The sequence below is a fragment of the Eubalaena glacialis genome, chromosome 9 (genome assembly GCF_028564815.1).
Source record: "Eubalaena glacialis isolate mEubGla1 chromosome 9, mEubGla1.1.hap2.+ XY, whole genome shotgun sequence".
In the NCBI taxonomy this organism is placed as follows: domain Eukaryota; kingdom Metazoa; phylum Chordata; class Mammalia; order Artiodactyla; family Balaenidae; genus Eubalaena; species Eubalaena glacialis.
Genome location: NC_083724.1, coordinates 10,914,262 through 10,938,633, shown reverse-complemented (window position 1 = coordinate 10,938,633; position 24,372 = coordinate 10,914,262). Strand labels below are relative to the sequence as shown.

Here is a 24,372-nt window from a genome sequence, read left to right as displayed (position 1 = left end):
AATTTGAGCACAATCTGCCCGACCCCAGGGTCTGCTCTCATAAGAGGGCACTCAGTGAGTGTTCGCTTCACAGAATCAGTTGGTGAGGAAGGACAGGGTGGGCAGAGCCGCAGAGTCTGGCTCTGGGACTTAGGGTGCAGGCTCGCAGCATAGGGCCCCCAAATCAAGCCGTCTGTCCCTGGGGCAGAGGGCCCAGGCCCGGCGCCTGTGTGCCCTCCTTCCTGGCACTGAGGAAGCTGGTCTTGGCGCTGCCACGGCAGTTTATTTGGACTCTGGAACTCAAGAAGGGAACAGCTCGGCACAGCCGGGTCCCCTCTCAGGGGGGGCACCACTGGGGAGAACATGGCGTTCACACAACCGGACTAAGCAAGATGACAGATGCCAACATCATGTGGCCGTTTATCAGGTGTTCACACACCAGGCCCTGTGCGTATATTGTCTCATTGAGTCTTGATTCCAGCCCTGCAAGTTGGCGTCTTCACCCTGTTGTACAGAAGGGACCCCGCGGCACAGAGGAGTTAGCCCCTTACCCGGAGGGAGTGAGGCCGGTGAGGAGGGGCTGGGATCGGGACCCACACCTGGGAGGGGCCCCCCAGCCCTTGGACCGACCGATCCCCGCAGGGCTCTGGGACGGATGCTGCTGCTTATGCCCAAGGAGGAGGCTCAGCTCACAGGCCAGGGTGTGGGGGGCTGGGATATGATCCCGGGTCTGCACCCTGAGCCCTCTGACCCTGAGCTGGGGAAGCCCCTGCTTTTTTCTTCTCTTCCTCCTGTTCCTCCCTCTGGAAGGAAGAGAGCAGCCCTGGCAGCACCGGCAAGAGTCAGGTGGCAGGAGCTGTGCCAGGAGCTGGGGGGCCGGTCCTGCCAGGGCTGCCATGGAGGCCGTGGTGGCCCCTCGGGGATGCCGATGTGGGTACCGGGGAGCAGGCCGGGGGTGGCGGGGTGGAGGCGCAGACCCCTTCTCCCTACCTCTGGCTCCCCTCCCCAGTCTCGGGGCCCCTTCTTCAGCCTCCGTGGCAGCCGCCATCCTTGCCAGCTGGGAAGCTCAAAAGCTGTTGATGCCGTGCCCGGTGGTGAAGCCACAGTGTCTCCCTCCCCAGGGCCACTGGGGCAGGGGCTTCCTTCTCCCCTGAGAGGCCACAGCATGTCAAGAAGCCGCGACTGCCCGCTCAGCAGGGCTGCTGCCTCCCCACCTCAGGCCCCCAGGCCCCCACCCCGCACGTTGCTCCCACCGCCCGTCGCTCTGCCTGGCACTCACCTGGCCCATGCTGGTCCCCACAGGGCTTGCACGGCGCTCGCTGCAGTGTGGCCTGGGGGTCACCTGCCACCTCTTGACCTCACCAGACTGTGAGCGTCGTGATGACCAAGTTGGGTCTTGACTCCCCTCTGTCCCGACGTTTCCCAGTCCCTCACCTGGGGAACCAGGGACCTGAAGGGGCAGCTGGCAGGCTTCAGGGACATGACAGGGGAGGGCACAACCTTCCAGCTTTTTAACCCATGGAGAGAAGACTCAGACGGATGTCAACATGATCTCCACACAGCTGAGGGGCCCCCTGAGGCAGTGCAGAGACTGGTCCCGGGGACCAGGGAGGAGAGGGGTTAGGAGGTAGCTGCCATGCCGGGTGGGAAGAGGGACCCGGCACGCAGGGCTGGCAGCACAGGCCCGGGGAGTCCTGGCCAAGGGGGACCAAACAGGCCAACAAGGAAAAGCACTGACCTGAATGGCAGTGCGCCCTGTCGCTGGAGGTCTGCAGGCTGAGGCCCAAAGACCCTGGGAGGGAACATACATTTACTGCTCCAGGGAGGAGGCTGGACGAAGCGAGCTCACAGTATTCCTCAACTCTTAGCTTCTTGTTCAGATGCAGAGGAGCTCCTGCAAGTTTTGGAAAGCAGAAACCACTGGAAGGAAGTTTGGGCTCACTGTGATTCTGAGACATTTAAGACATTCTCTAGAAGGGTCTGCAGGGACCACCTACTCCAGCACCTGCATTTATAGATGAGGAAACCGAGGCCCATTAAGGCAGTGCCCGGCTCAGGCCCGCAGCCGCTAGCCACAGAGGGCAGGGCCCGGAGGCTCAGAGCACAGCTGCCGTTCAGTCACTCTCAGTGTGTCCCAGATGGAAGGTGGGACCCTTCCAAGCCCCAAGTCCTCAACCCTGGAATGGAGGTGGTGACAGGACCTGCCAGCGGCTGGCTGCGGGATCACCTGTGCCCGTGCGTATTTATGAGGGGCCGGCACCCAGCCTGCCCTCAGATGATGGGGGCTGCTCAGTGGCCAGCGGAGGCCAGGCCTCCAGGTACCACTGCTAGGGCCTGTCAGGCCACCCAGACTTGGTAAAGTCCCCGTCCTGAGTTACCATCAGGTCCGTGGGGCCCACACTGGAGCCAGGTCAGGAGACTCGCTGGAAGGTGGAGGCGGGGACTGCTGGGTCGCTTGGTACACAAGCTGGGTGTGCTGAGCTCCTGCTTTGTAAAACTGGGCCCTGGGGAGACAGGTGAGAGGTGCTCACAGTCATACCTTAAAATCCAGGTATCGGGTGTGGGAGGGGCCGAGGAAAAACTGAATTTAAACAGTCTCGATATTTGGTGGACCTGGGCAGTGGTTAGTGCTCCCCTTAAATTATTCCTTCAAAGTGTGTGTTTCATGTAAATTGCACATGTGCTGTTTCAGGATATGAGAATGGTGTTGATTTTGTAACTGAAGGAAGTGATGATTTCAAAGTCACCCTTGAGTGAAGAGGGTCATCCTGTCTTGCTCAGTATTAAAGGAGGCCCACGGTACATTTCAGAGCCGCTCGGCACCGCATCAACTGCCAGCAAACGTCACCGCCCAGAGCGATTCATGGAGGTCACCGCCCTCAGCAGTATGTGCGCAAGACTTCAAGAATTCAAAGAAATACGTAAAAGAAGGTGCTTACGATTTTTATTTTAATATTGAATATGTCACAAGATTTAATGACCAAATTAGTCATTTACATTTTTCAAAGATATCTAAATATAAAATTGCTAAAAATTCAAATACAGATAGCAAGCTACAAATAATATTTCTTTTGTTTCTGGGGTGGGTAGGAATGGAAGACATTAGAAAAGGGTGCTTCTGTTGGCTGAACAAAGATCAGAATGAAAGAGGAATTCATTAGGTGCCTCTGTGCAAACGGACCCTCAACTGTGAGAGGCTGTTTCAGCCACGTCGCTTCCTGTACAATTTAAAAAACTTTGAAATGCAGGTCCTCAATGAAACCTCAGTCCGCCATCTTGGCCAGGGCCAGTGCGAAAGGACGTCACCCTGGGAGGGACCCTGGAGAGGCTGGCGAGGACCACAGAGGCATCAGGTGTGGCCAGAGGGGTGGTGTCAGCAGATACCTGATTCCTTGCCCCCCACCCCCTGGGAGCTGGACCCCTGGCAGCAGCTCCTCCCGCCCCGCAGTCTCTGATGTAGTGAAAGCAGCACTTCCTTCCTGCTCAGACCAGGGGGCAGGCACTGTGAGGAGAGGAGAAAGGGAGCCGAGGCCCCTCCGAGATAGCACTGCAGAGACTCTTCCGAGTCCAGGAAAAATCCACATGCGGGTCCAACTGTCAGCTGAAACTTAGACTTGTTATTTAGGAAACAGAAGAGACCACTTCCGGCTGGGAGCTCAGTGTGACCCCCACTTCCCCGAGTCCCGAGCTTTACATGCAGTCCTGCCTTCCTGAAATCAGAGGTGCTGGGATGAGTCGAGGAGAGGAGGCTTCTGAAGGGGAAAATGGCGCAGCCTTGGACACACATCACTCGGCCCCCTTCCTAACTTTAGTAAGATACTATCCTCAAAGCAATGCACTCATTTAAACGAATGGCATAGTTAAAACTATTGACTAAATCCTAAACATTTCTTCTGAAAAATCGAGCCATAGCTTTTCCAATCTGCCTGTTCAATATGGGAACAGATTTTAAAGAGAATAACATAATCAATCCTCTGCCCCAAAGAATGGTCCATCATACCAACCATGATAAAGAGTTTATTAAAAGGAAGAAAAAAAAAAGAACCGTACATTTTTGTTCTTCGTTTAAGAAATTTGATCAAGTTGCAAGGACATGTCTGGGCATGGCTATGTACATCTTCGGGCGGGGCCGTCAGGCAGTGAAGATGGCTGGGCAGCTTGTGGCTCCTCTCGGTGTCGTCCGGCCCCGGGCACTGCTAATCAAAGCCATTACCACTCAGGGTTCGGTCCCGTGGTAACGTCCCCAGCTCTGTTCTAGGGGGTGCCCCCCCTTCCCCAAGAGCCCAGCAGCCCTGTCCTCGTGAGGCAGGGGCTGGCCTCCCCGAGGACTGCAGGACACAGGGTGGGCTCTAGGGCCACCTGGCCCTGGCAGGCAGGCTCTGAGCTATGGCAACAGATTGAAGCGGGAGGCCAGTGTCATTGTTGCCCTGATTTCTTTTCCTTCTGGAAGCTGAAGCTTGTACGTCTGTTCAGTTTTCTTTGTTTTTGAGCAAAATAGTCAGCCCGGGCAGTGCTTGCTCGTGATTCCAGGATGTAGTTAACCTAGAAAGCAAGACGACACAGCCCAGTCACTTGCCAGCCACTCTGCTCGCCTGGGATGAGCAAGGGAAGGGCCCTGCCCCAGGCTGGGCGCCCTCCGGGCCCAGTGTTCCCCTGTGCATGGCGTCCAGTCATCACGGCAACCCCGCAGGCTGGGACCGGAGCCCACTGCACAACGGGAAAACACGCCTGGAGAAGACACGAGGCTGGTACAGGCCTTTCAGCCAGTGGTGGAGCTTTTCTGATTCCAGAGCCCGTGGTCCCTCCCAGAAGCCTGTGTACCGGGCTTCCTGGTTCTGCCCCCAGCCTGCCGTGCAGCCCTGGGCTCGCACATAACTTCTCTGAGCCCCCTCTTCCCTCGTCTGAAAGACAAGGACGTCACAGGGATGAAAACCAAACTAAAACAACGCTCTGTGTTCAGCCTCCCACCAGCAGGTACAGAGGTTCCAGCTGGGGTATGTTAATGCTCACAAGCACCCCACTAGCTACGGCTCATTTGATAAAAAAGGAAAGTGAGGCTCAGAGAAGAGGACCAAGCTGCCCGGATCACCGAGAAGTCAGGGTCAAAGCCGGGAAAGGTGCCGTGGAAACTCTGTGCAGGATGCACAGCCAGCTGCCTCCCAGGTCTCCACGTTGCTGCTCCCACCTGGTTCTCTTGGGGTCTTTTCAGATCCCCCCATGCTGGATGGTTACTGTCACCATCACCTTTGGCACTGAGCTTCTGCCTTATCTGAGCCTCACCCCATGTTTGGTTCAAGGGGCAGAGGGAAAATTAAGACTTGGTCCCTGTCCCAAGGACCTCACGGCCTAGTGAGTGTCCAACAGAACAAGTGTGACAACAGATACAGAAGGAGCAGGAAGGAATGGGGAGAGTAACTATCGGGGACATGTGGGGCAGGGAAGGCTTGCGGAGGGGATGAATGAGATGGGTTTTGAGAGACAAATAGGAGTTTGGGGTATACAAGGGGTGGGGAGAATCAGCATGCATCAAGGCACAGCAGTGGAACACAGCAAGGGGGTGTCCATGAACTGCAGAAGCTTAGGGGCCAGTCAAGGTGAGGCAGGGAGGAGCCAGGGAAGGGCAGCAGTGCCGTGATCAGACCTGCACCTGGTGCGAGGATGAGCCCCTGGCTGGGTGGTGGTGGCGGTGGCAGCAGCAGCAGCGTTCCAAGTGCTTTTCAAGGATTGAGTCATTTAACCCTCACAACAGCCTTAGGAGATGGCTGCCATTGTTATCCCCATTGTACAGAGAAAACTGAGGCACAGGAATGATAACGTCATTTACTCGAGGTCACAAAGCTAGAAAGAGTACGCGCCAGGACCTGGACCAGCTCTTCAGGCCCCAGGCCTCCTCAGAGGCCCCCACCCCCTCACCCCCTCAGACCCGGCTCCTTCCACTGCCCCAGCTGCCCTCTGGCTGGGCCTTTCTGAGAACAAACACTGTTTCTCTTCAACCTCAAATATCTAAAAGTTATGACTAGAACCCTGAATATTCCTGGCTAGAGAAACGAGCCGCCGCCTCTGTTGATTGTACTCTGAGGACCACGTGTCCTGCGCCCGGAGCGGGAGAGGCCTCTGCGGACTGAGAAAGAACCGAGGTGCTCCGGGGAGGCGGTGCGGATGCCTCGCCTCGCGTGGGGCTGGGGCTCTGCCACGGTGTCCCCTCCAGACTTTCTGCTCTGATAGTCGCCGGCAGCAGGCGTTAAAGGCTGGTGTGTGAGTACAGAAGGCTTGACGCGCTCGGCCCACTGCCTCGCCAAGTTACCAGCTGAGAGCAATAAATCATGAGGCCTGCAGGGCCGGGTGACGATTTGGGACACTAGAGACAATGCATGGAAAGAAGAGGTTTATCATTCTTAATAAGAGCAATATTTGGGTTCGATTGTTTGCACACTCAACCAATCTACTGTTTTCAGTGTATATTTGGCACACGTAACTTGACAAAAGCATTTTAAAATGATCCTCAACTACAGGCCAACTATCTCCTAAATTTATTATCTTCAGTGCTTTGTGATAATCACATAGATAATTTTAATGGAAGATTAATGTAATAATCAGAAGATAAAAACGCCCTTTGTTCTGCCATTAGCTGGTTAATATGCTGTGGCTTAAAACTTGCACAATTTTATGCACTATAGAGTGTTTCACTTTCAATGCATTTTACAGCTTAAGGCATAAAAATATAGGGAGTTTTCATGGTCAATAAAGTCACAGCCTCCATCACTCGATCACGAGAAGAACCCAATTTGAAGAGACCAATGATTCCTCTGAGATTCACCTCAAAGCCTGCAGAATTAGGGACCACACAGGGCTTAGCTCAATCCCATCTCGGGTGGGAAGGGGCAGGTCTGGGACTCCTCAGCTTGGTTCAGGATGAGGCTCCACCTGTATGTGCTCTGTGGCCTTGGGCCTCTTTTTCCTCGTCTATAAAGTGGGGATAATAATGTCTACACTGGGCAGGGCAGTTGCGAAGACGAAATGAGATAATGTACATAAAATGTCTTGTATACAGTCGGCGCTCAATAAATGGGTCCTATGGGGAAAAACACAGCGAGATAAAAATAACTTGATGGAGAGTTGCCTGCTTGTAATAGTTTCTTTGACATTAGCCTCTGGTCCTTATTTCCTCCTTTCAGTTTCAGTCTAAAGCTCTTATTTTATGTGAAACTCCTCAATTCTAGAACCACCACATGTATTACTTGCATCTAAGACCGACCTGAGAAGAACCTCTAATGGCAACATTTCTACCAAGTGGGGCCTCAGTCACTTGGTGTTGGTGCAAAGCCCCACGAAGACACTGGGAATGGCAGATTGGGCTAAGTATTTAAACTGCTTTAAAAATCAGAGATCGGAAACGTGAAATTTAATCTTCCATCAGGATCGTGATCATTAGCTCTCTAAATAAATCAGGCTGGGACTTCTCCTGGAGTCTTGTGCATGATGTAATATTTCTACAAGCATTTTCATATGAAAACAGACATTTTAGGGAAGGCGATAGGCCTTGGGGATTTTGCAGAAAAGCATCTGCTTCGAGGGAGCATTTGGTCCTGGAAAATGATTTCTCTCCACTTGTTCTTCCACAGTCTTGCACTGAAGTCATAAACCTGTGTTTCTGTCATCAATCTGCTGTTGTGAAAATTATTTTGATGTCAAACACAGGATTATAATTTTACTAGAATCCTTCTGAAGTCTTGAATATTTTAATGCTGGCTACAAAAAAAAAAGGCCAGGACTTCCCTGGTGGCACAGTGGTTAAGAATCCGCCTGCCAATGCAGGGGACACGGGTTTGAGCCCTGGTCCGGGAAGATGCCACATGCCGTGGAGCAAGCTCATGCACCACAACTCCTGAGCCTGCGCTCTAGAGCCCACGTGTCACAACTACTGAAGCCCGCAAGCCTAGAGCCCGTGCTCTGCAGCAAGAGAAGCCACCGCAATGAGAAGCTCGCACACTGCAACGAAGAGTAGCCCCCACTTGCTGCAACTAGAGAAAGCCTGCAGGCAGCAACGAAGACCCAATGCAGCCAAAAATAAAATAAATAAATAAATAAATAAATAAATAAATAAATAAATAAATAAATAAATAAAAATTTAAAAAAGGCCAGCCCTGACGGGGCAATGGAATATTTCTCCACCTGGCCCCCGAGCGCGGCACGTGCTCCCTGGGCCGTCGGGGGATGCGCTGGCAGGTAACTCTTAGCTCGCTGCTTTCAGGCACTCTAGGCGGGCACTGTCCGCTGCCTGTTCCGAGGGGCTCCGATCCGGGGTGGTCTACGAACCCTCTGCTTCCCATCCAACTGGTCATGCTACTCTGTCTCGGCTCTAAACTGTCCTCCTAGCAGCTTTATTCTTTTAATTCTCATCTACTACTTTTGAAAATCTTTTGAAGCCATGAGGACTTTGCCTCAAAATGTTTCTGTGAAACAATTCCATTTCATCGAAATCTCCTGTTCAGCTCCTTAAGTCTGTGCACACCTGGGAGGTTAGGAGCACAAGTTCTGGAATCCGCCAAACCTGGGTCAAGTTCTGGTTCTGCCTGTCACAACCCTGGCTAAGTTACTTTTTTCCTGAGCCTCAGTTTTCATCTAGAAAATGGGAATGACTGTATATCACTACCTCATAGAGGTGTGAAGGTTCCTTGAGACAGGACAGGTAAAGTGCCTGGCCCGGGTCCTGCACTTTGTGACCCCTCAGTATATCTTAGTACTTTTATTACTATTACTTGACGACATCTACTCTTAAGAAGAGAACGAATAATCACTTAGGTAGCTTCACCGTACCATTTAATATTTGCTCTAGCAGCTAATATTAGCCTTATGGTGGAGTAGGGCAGGGTAGGTACCATGATCCCCATTTTAAAGGAGGAGAAACTGAGGCCCAGGGAGGTGATGTGACTGGTCAGAGTCACACACAACCAGGGGTGGAGGAGCCCCCTCTGGCTCTAAGCCCTGTTCTGCCAAAGCAGTTCTGTTTTCTCTATCTGGTCATTCTACATAAGATTTGGCTCAGAGAAAGGATTCTCAGTTTGGAAGAGTCACTAGTCCAGGGCTACTCAGAGTGTGGTACACAGACGGCATCCTGGGCAGCACCTGAGAGCTTCTAAGAGACACAGAATCTCGGGCCCTGACCCGTATTTCCTGAACCAACGAGACCCCACGGAGCTTTTCTCAGTCTGACCCCACTTTGCAAGATTCTGTGTGGCTTGGCCCCTGCAACCTCTCTGCTCCAGACACACAGGCTTGGGTGCAACCTCCCAGCCACACCACACTCGCCCTGCTTCTCTGCCCCATCACAGGCTGCTCTGTGAAATGTCTTTTCTCTCTCCTCACCTGGTAAAATGTGTGCTTTTCCATCCATCCTTCAGGGCTCAGCTCTCCCTGCCTCCCTACCCCCTGTACCAAGTCAGTTTACTCTTTACACATCCATGGGGCACCTTGTGACTTATTTAACAGTCTCTTTAAAATATTTATTTATTTATTGGCTGCGTTGCGTCTTTGTTGCTGTGTGCGGGCTTCTTCTCTAGTTGCGGCGAGCAGGGGCTACTCTTCATTGTGGTGCACGGGCTTCTCATTGCAGTGGCTTCTCTTGTTGCGGAGCACGGGCTCTAGGTGCGTGGGCTTCAGTAGTTGTGGCACTCAGGCTCAGTAGTTGTGGCTCACGGGCTCTAGAGTGCAGGCTCAGTAGTTGTGGCACGCAGGCTCAGTAGTTGTGGCGCACAGGCTGAGTTGCTCCGCGGCATGTGGGATCTCCCCGGACCAGGGCTCAAACCCGTGTCCCCTGCATTGGCAGGTGGATTCTTAACCACTGCGCCACCAGGGAAGTCCCTCTCTGTAATTTTCTTAACGTCTGTCTCCTCTGAAAGAGGACAAGCTCGCTGAGGGCAGGGACGGGGTCTGTCACTGCAGTATGCTGAGTACTAGCCTGGCACACAGAAGGTGCTCCGTGAGCACTGTTGAGATATGGTAACAGACAGTTCTAGCATCAAGCTGGGTATGTTTACAACACGTTAATTATCGTGATTACTTTAAGGTGTCTTCAAACAATAACAATAATTTCCTCAGAGTCTGTTCCAGGAACCTCAAGGAGCTCCTGAGTGGGGTTGGAGGGAAATAAATGGTAGGTAAAAAGAATGAATAAACACATGAAGAAGCAGGATTATCGGGGGACTGGGAGGAAGCTGAAGGGGGTCCTGGCTGGCTGAAGCAGGTGCAGAGCAGCTGACCTGCGGTGTGGCCCAGGCCTGGGTGCTCACCAGCCGGGTGACCCGTAGGCAGTGCAGTGACCCTGCAAAACCGGCCCGGGAGCCCCGTGCAGTGCTGGGGCGGAGCCGGTCCTGCATACTCCAGGTCTGGGCCGAGAAGAAACACTCACCTTCAGCACGATTTCATTGACGGTAGCAGCGTCAGATTCAAAGTAGAGGTGTTTATAGTCGTGATTGCTTAGATACGTGAGTTTAAATATCGCGTGACCTAGAGGGAGAGAGAAAAGGCAGGGCTGAGGGTGCTCTGGCGGGTTACCTTGGGGGAGGCCCCCCATATTCTCCTCTCCCCTTGTCATTTCAGTTCCAGCGAGAGCAAGTGGAGGCTGCAGGGCTGCAGCTCTTCCCAGGAGTCGTTCACCTTCTCATCACAGGTGGGGAGAGAGCAGTCAGTAAAAAACAGATCAAACGGCTAGTTAGGTCCCATTCCACTCTGGAGGGTGTTCCGGGGACGCCAGATTAGGAAAGCTCTACGGAACTATTTCTACATAATAATTGCGTGGAAAAGGTGGTATTTATTAAGGCAGAAGGCCAATTAACTCCAAATTATTACTCTAAAAATAACTGTGCTTAAAGTCAAATAAATGAGCAACAGGAAGGAGGAAGGCCAATAGTAATGCTATTACAAGGTTCTCCATAGCCTGGCTCCTGCTGGGAGGAGGAGTCCTGGTCATGTGATCCCGCGTGGAAGCTGCGCCCAAGGCCTCCGGTCATTTCCACCCTGGAAGGATGGGTGGACTGGGGGCGGCGGGGGGCGTGGAGAGGCTGCTCTAAAGGCTGCCATGGAAAGCTGGCAACTCAAAGAGCAGACTGACTCAGGGGGTCTGACCCCCTGAACACACAAACCACCCCCAGACCCAAATGCTTTTGTAACCCTTTCCTACCACCTTCAGGGCAACCGTGTCATTTCTGGGACTGCTTCCTGGTCTAGCCTCACCTCACTTCACTACTCTCAGATGCCACATGCCAGCCCAGGGCATTGCACATGCCCACCTGCCCACGCTTGGGATGTCCCCTCTCATTATCCTGTCTCCAAAAGATCAGCCAATGCTGGGTACTTTAGCTCAACTGGCACCTCCGTGGGATACATTTCTAGGCATGCTTCTAATGTGGCCTCCCACACAGTGCTCAGCCCATCAAAGAAACCTGCTTACCGTATCACGCCACCTGCAGCCGTGTCCGCACCCCCTGTGCCTGTCCTTTGGGCCAAACATGCCAATCAGATTCCCTCCTCTAAGCAGAGACATAGGTGCCCGCTGTCCTCACTCCCATGTGACACTCTCCCTGGCCTATCAGCTCATGCTGTCCTAGGGTTCTGGGAGACCCCTGTGGACCTCCAAGAAAGTCCTCTTTCTCCTTAAGCTATTTTGAAGTTGGTTTCCATTACTGGCAACCAAAGGAGCACTGCTCCAGAGAGACGTGTAGTCAGAGCTCAGTAAACATTCCCAGACCAAGGAGCAGCTGGTGACATCTCTTACCCAGAGGCTTCCTCCTACCAGCCTCAGAAACAACTCCTCGTCTTTTCTGCAGACTTCAGTGCTTGTGAGATTAAAATTCAGCATATCCTTTCTATTAGGCCTTCTCATCCGTTGTCCTTTTAATTGAAGCAGCGGCTGGTCATAGTTATTAATTAATAACATATCACCCATATTACTGTAAGTTCACCTCTTTCCCGGAGAAATCTTCTTGGAAACTTTATTTACAGTAGCTAATTCTTCAGATCTTCAAAAATAAACTGATATATGCTGTACGTTTGTGGCCAGAAAAGTTAAGCTGCTGGTATTTTATCCTGGAAACATCATTATGATATAATCTTTGTGACTATAAATTCAATATTGAAAAAATTAGCTAATAATTTCTGAAAAACCTCGCTTTCCGTCACTTGACAAATTTAGCCTGATTCTAAATCGGGGTACTAAAATGTTAGAATTCTTAGCTGAAAGCTAATCATTCTGTGAATATATAAATTACTTGTTTCTGAGAAGTGAATCTCACATGAATGGATATATCTGTATGTATGGACGTGAGCGTATGTGTGTATTCTTTTATCTTTACAGGATTCAGCTCAGAATGTCAGAGTCTTGATGGTGATATCACTGTGTGGAAGAACAATGCAGATCTCTCTGTTGGCCATGCTGTGACCAAGCAGAGCCGTCTACGAAGGTCACAGGGCTGTGAAGGACAAACAGAGACACCCCCTCCAGGAGGCCTTCCTGCTGACACCTGGCCATGACAGACACAGACACCGACACCAGTGCCTGCAGCTAAAAAGGACCAGAAGGTCTCAGGGAGGTCTGTGGACCCGAAGCTTCGGGGTTCAGTGACCACTCTGATAAGTGATCTCATGGACTGTCTATACCACCTGCTCCCGCTCGTCACTGACAAAACAAAACCAAAACCTCAAGATACTAGAGCATGTTTCGCCTGAACAACTGGGACACCATTAAAAACCTGTCCTGCACTCTTTAGGAAGAGCCAAATCTACACATGGCACACGTGACGTGCAGTCTGCAGGGGCCTGGGAGCCTCTGGAAGGAAGCCTCCACACCATCCCCTTGGATGGTACGGGCTCACGGAGGGGAGGCCTGTGGTTCATCTGCACACCAATCATAGGACAAAAACAAACTAATCATCCCACATCGAGTGTCCGGAACGGCTGCATATTTGGGTCAGGTGACTGCAAACACCACCCCCCGTGTACTGTGCTGAGCTAGGAGGCTGTGTGTGTCCTTTGCCTGTCCCCAGCACTCCTACCAGACCCCCAAGGAAGAGGGAAGCAAGTCAGAGTGATGAAGAGAGTTCCAGCCCTGACCATCTCACTGAAGCCTCTGACTTATCTGTCCTTTCCAGTGAGAGCACTCACATCACTGAGGGAAGAGGAGACAGAACACCATCTGGAGAACCTGTATTAGGATTCAACAGCTCAGCCCTTTTGCAACTATTACAGAGCCACAGATAGACTATCATACAGCTAATAACCGGGTGCGGTGTGGTGGGACAGCTACAGCAGACGGCCGCTTCCTGCTCTGTGGGAGGACTTCGGAGGGAGAGCTCTAGTTAACTTAGAGCCACGCTGTCACCCGTGCTGGAGCCACGGAGCATGGGGCCAAGGCGCTCCGAGACAGTTTTTGCTGTGAGGCTTTTCCCCTTGCTCCAGGGATCCCTGTTTTGCTGGGTGGCCAGAGGAATGAACACCAGGAACACTGAGAGACAAGTATGATGAGCATGACGAAGGTGGTGATCTCAGGGAGATGCTGTGGAGACCCCAGGGGAGGTGGCTGCCCTGGTGGCAGAAGGGCCATCAGAGACAGCTTCCTGGAGAAGCTGATGCCTGACTGAGCCGTCTTAGAGGAGGAAGGGGGGTCAGCTGGGTAAAGGTGGGGTGGAGAAGGATGCAACAGGGTGAGGACAGAGTGTGGACACACACACAGGGGCAAGAGGCAGCACGCCTCCGAGCCAGAGCTCCGAGCAGACAGGTTCACCAACAGTGGACGGGCAGGAGGTGCTGTAACACAGGGCAGACTAAAGGGCTGGGAACACTGGATTCAACAGCTGAGGGAGCCACTAGTGGACTGTAAGCTGGGCAGTGAAGTAAATGGTCAAATTGGGCTTTTGGGCATTCACCCTGGCTCGCCAGGGCCTGGAGGCAGGGGGACCAGCTGCCACAGTCATCCAGGTAGGAGCATATTCAGTTTTGAGCTAGACAGGAGTAAAAAGGATGCTGAGAAAGGGATTGACTTGAGAACTATAGAGAAGGTAACAGTGGCAGGACTTGGGAATTCTTTTATAATAGAATAGTTAATAAGCAGAATTCACACTTGTATAATTTCACCTAATCCAAAGCCCATATATTAAAGTGTAACAAGTTAATTTACCTCTTTCTGGAAATGGATCTATCAATAAACATGAGTAGTTTACGCTATGTGGTAAATTTCCACCAGAGGTGTCTAGGAAGGAATCACTGGCATTTCAACACCAGCTGAACAGAATAGGAACACAAAGTGAGAAAAGTCTGTTATCAAACCTTTATCAGCCTCGGGCACCTCTAGGCTCACCTCAGGTAAAGGAGGAAGAGGGGTCAAATGTCCTCCTCAGCTGCAGCCCATCAGGGCATCTGTCCAGGGGTGTTAGAGGGAATCAGAGGTGGGCAGGTTACCCTTGGAAACTCAAAGAACATCAGCACCTTTCATAGGGAATGAGTAAGCCATAGGGGTAAACTGTCTTTGTAAAAATGCCAGTTGAGAAAAATGATCCAGGCATGCCTTGTTTTATGGTGCTTTCATTTATTGTGGTTCGCAGATACTGCATTTTTTACAAATTGAAGGTCTGTGGCAACCTTGCACTGTCAGATGATGGTTAGCATTTTTCAGCAATAAAGTATTTTTAAATTAAGGTGTGTAAATTATTTTTTAGACATAATGTTATTGCACATTTAACAGACTATAGTATAGTGTAAATATAACTTTTATATGCATTGGGAAACCAAAAAATTTGTGTGACTTGCTTTACTGTGGTGATCTGGAACCGAACCTGCAATATCTCTGAGGTAAGCCTGTGTATCAGTATGATTTAAAAGAAAATACAAAGTCTAATATTGCAATTAGTCCAAATTATTTTGTTTGGGTTGTTAAATTCTGTTTGGAAATTGAGGCATAACAAAAGCCTGGGATGCAGAGGGGGAAAGTGTGAGTGCTAGTCAGAGACTTGGGAAGAAATCCAGTTCTGCTGTGTTCTAGTGGTGGGACCGTCGGAGGCACTGTCCCTCCAGGGGCCAAGGTTTGCCCGAGAGGAGACAGCATCCATCAGGCATCTCACATGGCACTTGGATACAGCGGGGGCTCAATGGGTGGTGGCCATCATTCTTACAACTGTGATGGAACTGATGTTTGACGATAATATCCTCATTGTTCTGACGATTTGGTTTTTAATTGGGCCTTCTTTGAGCAGACTTGCTTTAGAGCTGTAGGAATAAAATGCAATATAATGGGGTATAAAATGTGGCATCTAAGCCCCGGTCACATATCCAGATTTGCTCAGGGCACTGAAACTATACATCTGCTTCTGAATATTGAAATGGAAGTCTGGATATGTAAAAATGTATTTACATTTATGTATTTTTTTTCCAAACAGAGAAGACAGAGAAGATGGAATGTAACACTGAACAGAAACTAATTAGCAGTACAGGTGTCAGAAGCGGAGACTTAGAGCTTTCGTGCTGTAATTTATCATCTGCATTATGAGATTTAACTTAAATCAGAGGCTGTGCTGCAAAAACAGGGTCTTCTGGTCAATTGAGGGGAGTGGTATTATCTGCTATTATCACAAGATGGGACAGCTTAAGCAGAGGGCCAGCAGCACATACATTCCTGCTAAAAGAAGTGCTCCCAGATTTCCACTGCAAATGGAACAGAGATTGTTGTTTGAAAAGAGGCTCCCTTCTAAACGACCTGCGGGCACCGACTGTGTTTGGCAATGACTGGTCAGAGCTGGGACTTCCAAACTGAGCCTGAGGCCCATCTTTGTCTAAAACCCCCCAAGTGTCCCACTTGCCAGGAAAGCCAAAAATAAACTTGATTTTTTTGGTTTTCCTTTTCAATTAAAAAATTATAAAATATATTTTAAAATTACTAGAAATTTAGAAGACAGAGGAGAAACTTCCACACTCCACCCCCATAATACCAACATCCTGGCACAATGACATCCATGGTCTCTTTTCTAGTCATTCTTACATGTCTGTTTTCACACAGCTGTAATCAGATTGTATAGTAAAATTTGGGGAGAATTTTTGTTGTTAACATTTTACCATAGCCTTTTCCCTGTTGCTACATAGTCTCCACAACCATCTTTTTCAACAGCTGTATTTTATTCCAACAAGTAGCTGTGTGCCACGGTTCAGTTCATGCTACTATCTTTCCGCTGGGCATTTAAGTTACTAATAAAATTTCCAGTATTATAGATAAGCCTATGAAGAACATCTCTGAGTATTTGGATTCCTTCTGAATTCCTTTACATCAGGCATGGATACTTCTAAAAAAATGGGTTTCCAGGGTCTGATCTTTTCTGGTCCCTCTGGCTTGGAAGTGGGTGGAGAGCTCTCATTGGATTTCCCTTTTTTAAAAATAACTTTTATTTATTTATTTAATTTATTATTTATTTTTGGCTGTATTGGGTCTTTGTTGCTGTGTGCGGGCTTTCTCTAGTTGCAGCGAGCAGGGGCTACTCTTCATTGCAGTGGGAAATGGATGGCCTGGGATGCTTTGGTCTCTGGGCTGAAAACCCCCTCCGGGTCTGGTCTCCACTGTGAGCAGCATTCCCAGCTGCCTGTAGGAGCTTCAGTTCAACGTAATTCAACTGGCAAAGGCTGGTGCTCCTTCTTGAGCGCCCCAATGGTGGCAGAGGCCCCAGTAACGGTAATGACCTCTTTGACCTCTGGAGCAGGGACAGAGTCTGATCCACTTACACTTTTGCCTGTGTCATTCACCCCCTCCCCCCCTTTGGCTCCTTCCTAGAAACATAATTAAAGCTCTCTGATTATAAAAACTCCCATGGCAATGTGATTTCCCTCCTTCCTCTAATTTACTGAAAACAGTCTTGCTAAGGTCACCACGACCTCTATGTTGAGAGATCCAGTAGATACTTCTCGGCTTTTATTTTGCTTGGCTTCTCAGCTGTATCTGATACTTCTGAAGTCCTCTCTTCCCATGAAGCCACAGTCAACTGATTTTTCAACTGACTTCTCCAGTCAATCTGTTTCTTATATGTCCTTTGTGACCTTCTTGTCCTTTATCTTTCTCTTAAATAATGGTCTTCCCCGGTGTCCTGTCCTTGACCCTCATCTCTTTTAACTCCATTTCTCCTCTGTCAGGTTTGCCCCTTAGGTTTTAACTACTACCCAGATATTGATGATCCTGAAGCAGATATCTGGCTCGGACCTTTCTCCAGACTTTCAGAGCCAACCAGTGAGTACAGCTGCCATCTTCATATGGCCTGCAATGTTGTACATCCAGAACTGAATTCTACATTTCCCCTTAAATCAAAAGGTCTGTTAGCCCAACTGGAGGCTTCACTACTCATCAAGTTCCAAGCATTTGGTCCCCTAAATAGTTTTCATATATTCATCTTCTATCCCTTCCCATCCTGTGACCACAGCCCTCACCGAGGTCCTGACCGTCTGTTGCTTCTTCTTGGTTTTCCTACTTTTGGTCATGTCTTCTTCAGATCCAAACATCTACCGAGAGGAGTCATCCTTTTGTAACACACATCTGGTCATATCACTCTCCTACTTAAAACTCTACAGTGTTTCTTTTCCTATTGTCTTCAGAATAAAGTCCAAGCTTTTTAGATGATTTTCAAGACCCTAAATCAGCAGTTGTCAAACTTCTTGGTCTCAGAATCCCCTTACACTTTTAAACATTACTGAGGAGCCCCAAAAGCTTTTGTTCATGTGGATTATATCTATCAATATTTATTATATTAGAAATTAAAACTGAGAAGTGTAAAAACTATTAAATCGGACTTCCCTGGTGGCACAGTGGTTAAGAATCCGCCTGCTAAGGCAGGGGACAGAGGTTTGAGCCCTGGTCTGGGAAGATCCCACATGCCGTGGAGCAACTAAGCCCGTGTGCCACAACTACTGAGCCTGCGCTCTGGAGCCCGCGAGCCACAACTACTGAAGCCTGCACACCTAGAGCCCGTGCTCTGCAACAAGAGAAGCCACCACGATGAGAGGCCTGCACACTGCAACGAAGAGTAGCCCCCGCTCGCCGCAACTAGAGAAAGCCTGCGCACAGCAATGAAGACCCAACGCAGCCAAAAATAAATAAATAAAAAGAAAGTAAGAAGAGAGAAACAGATATCACTGTTATTAAAAAAAAATCTATTAAATCATTTAAAAAAATAAACTCATTACAAGTTAACACAGATCATATATTTTTAAATGGCAAAGCCCTTATGTTTCCTCAAACAATAAAGGTTTAATGAGAAGCCTAGCATTACTTCATATTTTTGAAAATTGTAAAATATTTGGTTTAACAGAACACAGCTGGATTATACTCTCCACTTCTGCATTTGATTTGTTATGATTGTTTTGGTTGAAGCATATGAAGAAAAGTCAGTCTCACACAGATAAGTTTTTGGGAAAGCATGGCATATTTTATTTAAAAAACTTTTTAATTTATTTTTTTGGCCATGCCACGTGGCACGTGGGACCTTAGTTCCCTGACCAGGGATCGAACCTGTGCTCCCTGCAGTGGAAGTGTGGAGTCTTAACCACTGGAGCACCAGGGAATTCCCCGGGAGGCATATTTTAATATTCTTCTTTGCAAATATTCTTTGATATTATACCAAACTTCATAAATGGTATCTTCTTAAAGATTAGTTGCAATGTGGAATCTAAAACCACATGAATAAAGTTTCATATTCTGTTACATTAAAATCCATTGGTCTGTCTTGCACTTTGAATGAATCTTTTACTCTTGTATGATTTTGTAACATCATGCAGTAGTGTGGAAAATATTGGTTCAATGAGTTATGCAGGTCTTCCAAATGTTGACACATTTCATTATACAGTATCAAAAAACATCTCATTCATTAATATCACCAAGGATCTCTTCAGAAGTCTTTCTTTAAAATAATTTTATTTATTTATTTTTGGCTGCGCTGGGTTTTTGTTGCTGCGCGTGGGCTTTCTCTAGTTGCAATGAGTGGGGGTTACTCTTCGTTGTGGTGCGTGAGCTTCTCATTGAGGTGGCTTCTCTTGTTGCAGAGCATGGGCTCTAGGCGTGCGGGCTTCAGTAGCTGTGGCTTGCGGGCTCTAGAGCGCAGGCTCAGTAGTTGTGGCGCACAGGCTTAGTTGCTCCGTGGCATGTGGGAGCTCCCCAGACCAGGGATTGAACCCCTGTCCCCTGCATTGGCAGGCAGATTCTTAACCACTGCGCTACCAGGGAAGTCCCCAGAAAAGTCTTTAAGCAATGCGAAGCTCACAATGATGGATACAAATTTTCCAAAATTCTAATTTTCATGTCAAAGCCTGAATTTCATCATTGGCATCAAATAATAACTTATTTTCCTTGATGTGACAGGCTCACTTCCTTTATTTTCAAGAAAATGTATGCTAAATAGTTAGGCTTGAATAACTACAGTTTGTCAGTTTTCTTTCAAGTAGAAATGGTGTTCCATGAAATAAATGGTTAGTTCAGCTTGCAACTCACATAATTAGACAAGTGCTTTTCCTTGAGAGACAAGTATTCTACCCTCGTATGCAGCAGATGTGCTTCTGTGTACGTCAGGAAATGAATTAAGAGCAATATTTATGGGGTCTTTTGATGCTTCAATTCATGTTAAGTTGTTCTAACAAAATATCATATGGCATCTCAGTAACCAAGTATTCGTTGAGTTTTATTCTTTAGCTTTCAGAGAGGTAGAAAAGCAAGAAACAAATTCTGTATCTGGAAATTCTGTCCTCAGTTTGTAATAACCTTGAATTTGCAAGTTCTCTTGGGAGCTAAATTACATAAAACCTCAGCTATCCAATCCTTAGAGCAGAGAGCTAGGGTGACTTTTGGGCAAAAACCATACAAACAAATAAACAAAAACAAACAACCTTTTCCATTTTAAGCATAAAAATTCCATATTATAGGGCTTCCCTGGTGGTGCAGTGGTTAGGAATCCGGCTGCCAATTCAGGGGACACGGGTTCGAGCCCTGGTCCAGGAAGATCTCACATGTCACGGAGCAACTAAGCCCGTGCACCACAGCTACTGAGCCTGTGCTCTAGAGCCCGCAAGCCACAACTACTGAGCCCGTGTGCCACAACTACTGTAGCCCGCACGCCTAGAGCCCGTGCTCCGCAACGAGAGAAGCCACAGCAACGAGAAGCCCACGCACCGCAACGAAGAGTAGCCCCCGCTCGCTGCAGCTGGAGAGAGCCCGTGCACAGCAACGAAGACCCAACGCAGCCAAAAATAAATTTAAAAAATAAATAAATAAAATAAAAATGTAAAAAGTCCATATTATAAATTTCCCTCCTGTATTAGAGTATAAGGAAAATAAATACCGTGTTATCATGTCCATCTTTATAAGTACTGAATATCATGATTTCTTCAGAGTTGCAAAAGGCTCTACATATCACCACTAAATATTAAGTTCCATATTATAATAATAAGTTCCATATTACCATACTACTGTGCTTTTTGAGTTCTTGGACTGATTTTTAACAGTTTTTGTTTTGTTTCATTTTTGGTCAACTCTTGTCAGTTTTAACTTCCTACAGTCTTTATTATTAAGTTCTGTAATTCTTTTTCCACCTTCTATTTTTCTGCATTTAATATCCTTTAGGAAGAGAAACGAGATAACGAAGCACGGTTAAAATTTGTTGAGAAATGAGACTTCATAGACTGAGTTGGGGCTAGGGATACTCTTCCATCCAAAAAGCACAGAAGTTTAAGTGACTTGGCTTTGTGTCAGTGGCAGAGGGAAGAATATAAACCTCTGTTACCATTTATATATAACTTTAGGCAAGTTACATAACTTCTCTGAGCCCCAGTTTCCTCATTTATAAAACGGCAATAATATCTGTCTCACAGAGTTGTTGCTAAGATTAAGTAATCCTAGGATAAAAATCAACAATCTGAGACTTCTACAATAAATGTATATAAACCTCAGAGGGTTGTTTCAAGAATTAAGTAGTGCATATAAAGCACTTGGGACACTGCCTGGCACATGGTAGATTCCCTTGTCTTTTTGCTCTCACTCTCCAAGATAAACAAACTTTTCCAGACAGGCTAAGAGAGCCAAGAGGCAAAATTAAGGATATTTTATAGATACTTATATAACAAGAGAAAAAGAATTTCCACATTTTTTAATTGACAAAATTCAAAATATAATAATCAAATGTATTTTCTGGGGTTACTACAGGCTACTTCTGAGAAGGACGTATTTTTTTTGGGGGGGTGGATAACATTTCACTTAAATGGAGTTCAAAGTTAATGTTCCATATCATCAAATCAATTGCAAATATTCACATGTTAAAAACGATTCTTAGTGCATAGGCCATACAAAAATAGGTGGTGGGCTGGATTTAGCCTATGGGCCAGAGTTTGTCTATCACCACTCAAAGAGGTCTCACTTATTTCCTTTTTCTTTGTTCATTCTGTATAGTTGCTAATGGTGACATTTTGAGTACTCTTGATTTCTTTGTGTAGATCTGGGTTTCTATCTGGTATTTTTTTCCCCTCCAGCCTTCAATATTTCTTACAGTAAAGGTTTAATGGCAACAAATTCTTTTATTTTTTGAATGTCTGGAAATGTCTTCATTTCTGAAGGATATTTTCACTAAATATAGAATTCTAGGTTGACAAGATTTTTCTTTAGCAAGAGATGTCACTCCATTGTCTTCTGGATTGCATTATTTCTGGTGAGAAGTCAGCAATAATTCTTATCTTGGTTTCTCTGGCTGCTTATAAGATTTTTCTCTTTATCATTGGTTTTCTGCAATTTGATTATGATGTGCCTTGATGTGGTTTTCTCTGTATTTATCCTGTTTGGCCTTCTTTGGACTTCCAAGATTGGTGGATTGGTATTTTTAATCAAATCTGGAACAGTTTTCTCTACCATCCCTGAGACTCCAACTACATATATGTCAGAACACTTGCCATTATTCCACAGGCTTTGTTCTTTTCATCCATTTTTTTTTTCTCTCTCTCTGTGCTTCACTTTGAATATTTTCTATTGTCCCGTCTTAAAGTTCATTGATTGCAATAGGCAGATTCTGAAATGGCTTTCAATGATCCCACCTCCTGCTTTTCACAGCCTTGTGTAATCTCCTTGCCTTGTTTGTGGGCTAGACCTAGTGACTTACTTCCGATGAGTAAAGTACAGCAAAAGTGTTGGGATGTATTTCTGAGATTAGGTAATAAAAGACTGTGACTTCTTCCTTCCTAGTACTTTCCTGCTCCTGGTTATTTTGATGAAGCCAGCTGCCATTTTGTGAGCTTTCCTATGGAGAGGCCCATGTGGCAAGGAATGGATGGTGTTCACGAAGAAATGAACTCTGCTAGTAACTACTCAGTGAGCTTGGAAGCAGATCCTGCCCCTATTGAACCTTGAGATGATTGTGGCTCTGGCTGACAGTTTGACTGCAGCCTGGTGAGAGACCCTGTGCTAGAGGACCCAGCTAAGCTGTGCTGGATTCCTGACCCACAAAACTGTAAGAAAATAAGTGTTATTGTTGTTTTAAGACACTGCATTTTGGGACAATTTGTCATGTGGTAATAGATAACTAACACTCTGACCTTTTTTCCTAATCTTCCTGATTTGCTCCCATCAGTGAATTTTTTGATTCAGGTACTGTATTTCTTAGCTCTAGAATTTTCATTTGGTTCTTTTTAAAGTTTCCATTTCTCTTCTTTTTGAGTTATTAAGTCTTTGAACATATTTATAATATTAATTTTTAAGTACTTATCTGCCAATTCTATCATCCCTGCCATTTCTGACTCTGCTTCTATTGACTGATTTTTCTCCTGGTTACAGGACACATTTTTTCCTGCTTCTTTCCATGTCTCATAATTTTTTATTGAAAGTTGGACACTATGAACGTTAGAGTGTGGGATGTTTGCATTTTGTCATCATCTTTTAGATAATATTGGGCTTTGTTCTGGCAGTCAGTTAATTTACATGTGGATCAGTTTGATCCTTTCAAGACTCCGTTTAAAACTTTATTAAGAATTAAGGCAGTCTTGGGCTTCCCTGGTGGCGCAATGGTCGAGAATCTGCCTGCCAATGCAGGAGACACGGGTTCGAGCCCTGGTCTGGGAAGATCCCACATGCCGCGGAGCAACTAGGCCCGTGAGCCACAACTACTGACCCTGCGCGTCTGGAGCCTGTGCTCCGCAACAAGAGAGGCCGTGACAGTGAGAGGCCCGTGCACTGCGATGAAGAGTGGCCCCCGCTCGCCGCAACTAGAGAAAGCCCTCGCGCAGAAACGAAGACCCAACACAGCCAAAAATAAATAAATAAATAAATAAATTTATATATAAAAAAAAAAGAATTAAGGCAGTCTTTAATCTAGGGCTAGTTTAGCCTTGCTCCTAAGATACGGCCTTTCCAGAGTTACTAGTAAATGTCCTGGATGCTTCAACTACTGGGGAGCTATGAACTAGAGTTTTGGCCAGAACTTTAGTTTATAGCTCCCCAGTAGTTGTTCTTTGACCAGACTCGTGAGATCCCACAAGAGGCACACACAGCTTAGTATACAACAGAAGATTAAAAGGCATCTTTCTAGAGCTCATTCTCAGTATAGCTCCCTCCTCTCCATACTTAATTTTGCTAATTTCAGTTGCTGAATTTCAGTTCCCCCAACTCTGATCTGTGTCTCCCAGGTCAGTGAGACTGCTATGCTCTCCTGGGAAACCCTGGAAGAAAGCTGAAGTGATAGTAGGTCTCAGCTCATTTGTTGCCCTTCTCTCAGGGCTCATAGTCCCCTACTGCCTGTTTTTCAATGTCTGCAAACAGTTTCTTATATTTTGTGCAGTTTTCCAGTCATTTATGATAGAAGGGCTAATCTGGGTATAGTTACCCTGTCCTGGAAGTTGCCTATGGGAGTCTTGTAAGCAATACATATTTTGATTTTAATGAAAGAATGGCTTACTTTTCCATGTCTACAAGAATAACTTAAAATCTAAGCACTCCATTTATTTATTATGAAAACACAGTTTGGAGCTTGGCAGGAGGCAAGGGAAACAGATTTTTCCAATCATTTATCCAGCTGAGAAATCTTCACACAGATTTCTTCAGTAGGAAACAATCTCTGCCCTTACCCTCTTCTCAATTCGGATCTCTTCTGATGTTACAATCAAGGAAAAAAAAAAAAAAAGAATTTGAGGAAATGGTAATCAAAATCTAGGAAAATGTAAATGTCTGCAAACTTTCCATTATACCTACATAACTGTTTTGTTATTATGGGTCTATAAGGCCCAAGTCAACAATTAAGTGAAAATTTAATAGCAAAAAGAAGGCTTCTCCCAGGAGGAAAAAAAGATGATACCCCTGAAATGTTTTCTACTCTAACAGATATCAATATTCCAATCAACACAAGGAAATTC

The 24,372-nt window shown here is 47.1% G+C and overlaps 1 protein-coding gene across 2 annotated transcripts in view; it reads right to left on the bottom strand.

The window, feature by feature from the left end:
• Positions 1-3,978: 3,978 nt before the first annotated feature.
• MAPKAP1 (MAPK associated protein 1) overlaps positions 3,979-24,372 on the bottom strand; it is a 238,225-nt gene continuing 217,831 nt past the window's right edge. For both annotated transcript variants that reach the window (XM_061199926.1, XM_061199927.1), the window contains 2 exons: positions 10,388-10,485; positions 3,979-4,521 (listed from right to left, as the gene is read on the bottom strand). In XM_061199926.1, the coding sequence (XP_061055909.1) occupies positions 4,396-4,521; positions 10,388-10,485 (224 nt within the window). In that variant the 3' untranslated portion in view covers positions 3,979-4,395. The remainder of the gene's footprint in view (positions 4,522-10,387; positions 10,486-24,372) is intronic.